The sequence below is a fragment of the Cibotium barometz genome, chromosome 47 (genome assembly GCF_041138505.1).
Source record: "Cibotium barometz isolate CiBa-2024 chromosome 47, ASM4113850v1, whole genome shotgun sequence".
Taxonomy (NCBI): domain Eukaryota; kingdom Viridiplantae; phylum Streptophyta; class Polypodiopsida; order Cyatheales; family Cibotiaceae; genus Cibotium; species Cibotium barometz.
The window spans coordinates 47,318,060-47,321,341 of record NC_141092.1 but is presented as its reverse complement, the minus strand read 5'-3'; the positions used below and the strand labels follow the sequence as shown (position 1 = coordinate 47,321,341).

The following is a 3,282-nucleotide window of genomic DNA, read 5'->3' as shown; positions in this document are numbered from 1 at the left end:
TTATTGGCCACTGTTGATGAGACAATAAGACTCAATATCATTTCATCAATGATAAGTTGCAAGGTTGTTTTTTTTATGATCCTTGTCTTTTCTTTTTATTTCTCACTTTCTTGCTCTCTTCTTTTCTCACCACACAATACCTTGTCTTTTCTTTCTTTTAAAAATACGTTCTCTTAATTGATCATTTCAACTTTTACTACTTCCGTTTCTTTTTCTTCTATTTCTTAATTTCTTGCTCTCAGCCTACGATTTTTTCTTTGATTTAGAGTGTTTTTAATCATGTTCTCTCTTTTGATTTACATGATCGTGGTTTGTTTTTTTTCTTTTCTTTAATCTTTACTTATTTCTTGTGTACACATTTTGTTTGGTTTGTTTTTTGTTTTTTAAATTTCTTTTTCTTTATGGACTTGCAACTTAATTATGTTGTATAATATGCTCTGAGGCACAAAAACAAGAAATGCTTTGAAGTTTTGATTTTGTCATGTGCATTTGCGAATAAAGGTATTATTTTTACAATTCTTTATGGACATATCATGACATCATAAATAATAAACCTTCTAAAAAAATTTACAAGTTTCTTAAAGGTTCTTTTTAAGTTTGCCCTTAAAAACCCTTTGCAGTTTCAAAGGGAAAACTTTTTGAATCCCAAATATTGAAAAAAAAAACTTTTTGTATTTCTAAGTGAAGGTTTTTTAAGGTATAGGAATTTCATTTTTTTCGCACACTTGCTCTAGCACTACTCTTGATTCTTAAGCTTCATTAAAATGATGGTGTGCTTGAGACTGTTGATATTTTATGTGAGCTTTTTTTCGTTTATTAAAGGCTTTCTACTTTGTTATGAACCACCCTAGCCCCACCATAGCATTTACACTCTTGCCTTCTGCCCACCTCTATAAGTTATAACAAAAAGCTTGGCATTTAGTCAGTGCTTGAAAAAAAACCGAGTTTAATGTAATATCACCTTCAAATTTTAAAAAACGTTTGCAAATTTATACTTGGCATTTAGTGAGTGCTTGAAAAAAACCCGAGTTTAGTGTAATATCACCTTTAAAGTTTAAAAAATACATGCAAATTTATAGCTCGAAGGTGCCAATACGTGCAAAATTTGAGCGAAGATAGTACAAATATCTTCAAAAATAAAAAAACCTCTTTATTGATAATTTCTTAATTTTATATGTGAAGGTTTTCCAACAAAATAGTTTTTTTTTCGAGCACTGCATTTAGTGTGCATTTTAGTAATGAACCTGGGCGGCGCTGTCTTAAGTCCCGACAACAACTAGCCCACACATTCTTCTGGAGGCAGCAAGACGATGGCCGAGCAACGGCAGCAGCTGGACCCTTGGCCTCATGTGGACGTCCTGTATTCCGCTATAGCATCACAGAGAGCGGTCCAGCTGCCAGCGAGAACCGGCGAAACATAGGAGCCCTCGCATGTACTCATAATCATGTGTTTGTTGATATGCGCAGCTCTCGGTACTCACGCGAGATGCTTCGGAGATATGCGCAGCTCTCGGTACTCACGCGCGATGCTTCGGAGATAGGTGGAGGTTAATGGACGGACCTTGGTGCTTATAAAAGCCCATAGGTTATCCTTAAGATTTGCCCAAGAGCTCAATTTTCATCACTACTAAAAGCAGCTCTATAAGCAGCTATGCCCAACAATATGTACCCAACAACTGCCAAGCTTGCAGCGCTCACGTTGGTAGTGCTGGTAGCGTTGCTATGGGCGGGAGTGGGCGTGGGTGCTGCGAGGGAGAAGGGGTGTGGTCTGTCGTGCAATAGCGACGACGACTGCCCCGGGAAGCTGTTCTGTAACAACGATGGCCAATGCTCCGACGACCCGCAGGTGGGAACTCAACAGTGCGACGCCGGTGGCGACGACGAAAATGACGGCTGCAAGCCAGAGTCTTTCTTGCAGGGCACCGGCCAGTCTTGCAACCAGGACTACAACGCCGACTGCTGCCAGTCCGGAACGCAATACCCACAGTTCGAGTGCTCACCTAATGTGACCGGCCACACGCCCGCCAACCTTACCGTCAACGACTTTAGCGACGGCGGCGACGGCGGCGGTGCATCGGCCTGCGACGGCAGCTTTCACGATGCCTCGGAGCGCGTGGTGGCGCTCTCCACCGGGTGGTTCGATGGCGGTAGCCGCTGCAACCAGAAGATCCGCATCTTCTCCGCCCTCAACGGCAAGAGCGTCGAGGCCACCGTGGTGGACGAGTGCGACTCGTTCAACGGCTGCGACGAGGAGCACGACTTCCAGCCCCCTTGCGACTTCGACATCGTCGACGCCTCCCGCGCAGTGTGGGATGAGCTCGGCATCTCTGAAGACGATCCGGAGTTCGGCTTCACGCAGGTGACCTGGACCGACGCGTAATCTAATAACGAATTGAGTAGCAGTACCAACGGGTAACGAGATCATGCCATTGTTTCTAAGAAATTCTTTGTAATAATGAATTGAGAAAAACACCGTCCTTCAGTGCGATTTTCACGGTTCAACTAGTTTTGAAGTTAAAGATTCCAAATTAAAATTGGTTAAACCATGCATTTTTTTCAATAGCATTTTTTCAATAAAAACTGATTGGAGGTGAAAGAGATATATGCATTTTTTCAATAAAAATTGATTGGAGGGGGGAGAAATAGCCTAGGGTAAAGGCTCTTGCCCTACACTACAATGGCCTAGGTACAATAATGTGTTAGTAAAAACAACACCGTGATGATCTTTAAAATGTATACAAAAGAAAACATTGCAAAAAGAACTAAGAACAAGAAATAAAGGTCCCAAGAACCACATGCCCGAACTAGGTAAGCAAAATACACCGAGCAAGTGCTAATAAGGAGGCCTACCAAAGACTATCAAAACAACTATAGGAGGGGGTGATATAGTTATATGTATTAGTAAAAACACCTACTAATTACACCATGATAACCTTCAAAATGTATACTGTAACACAAAAGAAAACAAAAGAACAAGAAATAAAGGTCCCAAGAACCACAAGACCCAAAATACACACAACAAGTGCTAATAAGAAGGCCTACCAAAGACTGCCATGAGCTTGCAAGAGGCTAAGGTATCCTTACGTATGTACAACTAGATGGAGAGCCACCCAAGGTAAGGTATAAACACTTGCAAAGTTGACACTTTCCAAAAAAAAAAGAACAGCACCATAAGCTACGTTCTTCTAAGAACCCAACTAATAATCCATTAGCAACCAAGCGCAATTGAATATAAGCAGGTTCCAAAAAAAAGAAAGCGACCCAACTTATGTATATGAAGGC

General features: G+C 41.3%; 1 protein-coding gene across 1 annotated transcript; it reads left to right on the top strand.

Moving 5' to 3' along the window:
* The first annotated feature begins 1,484 nt into the window (after positions 1 to 1,484).
* LOC147611777 (kiwellin-1-like) lies at positions 1,485 to 2,400 on the top strand. The gene has a single exon (XM_086785036.1). It carries the CDS (start codon positions 1,652 to 1,654, stop codon positions 2,378 to 2,380), a length of 729 nt encoding a protein of 242 aa, XP_086641162.1. The 5' UTR covers positions 1,485 to 1,651; the 3' UTR covers positions 2,381 to 2,400.
* The last annotated feature ends 882 nt before the right edge of the window (positions 2,401 to 3,282 follow it).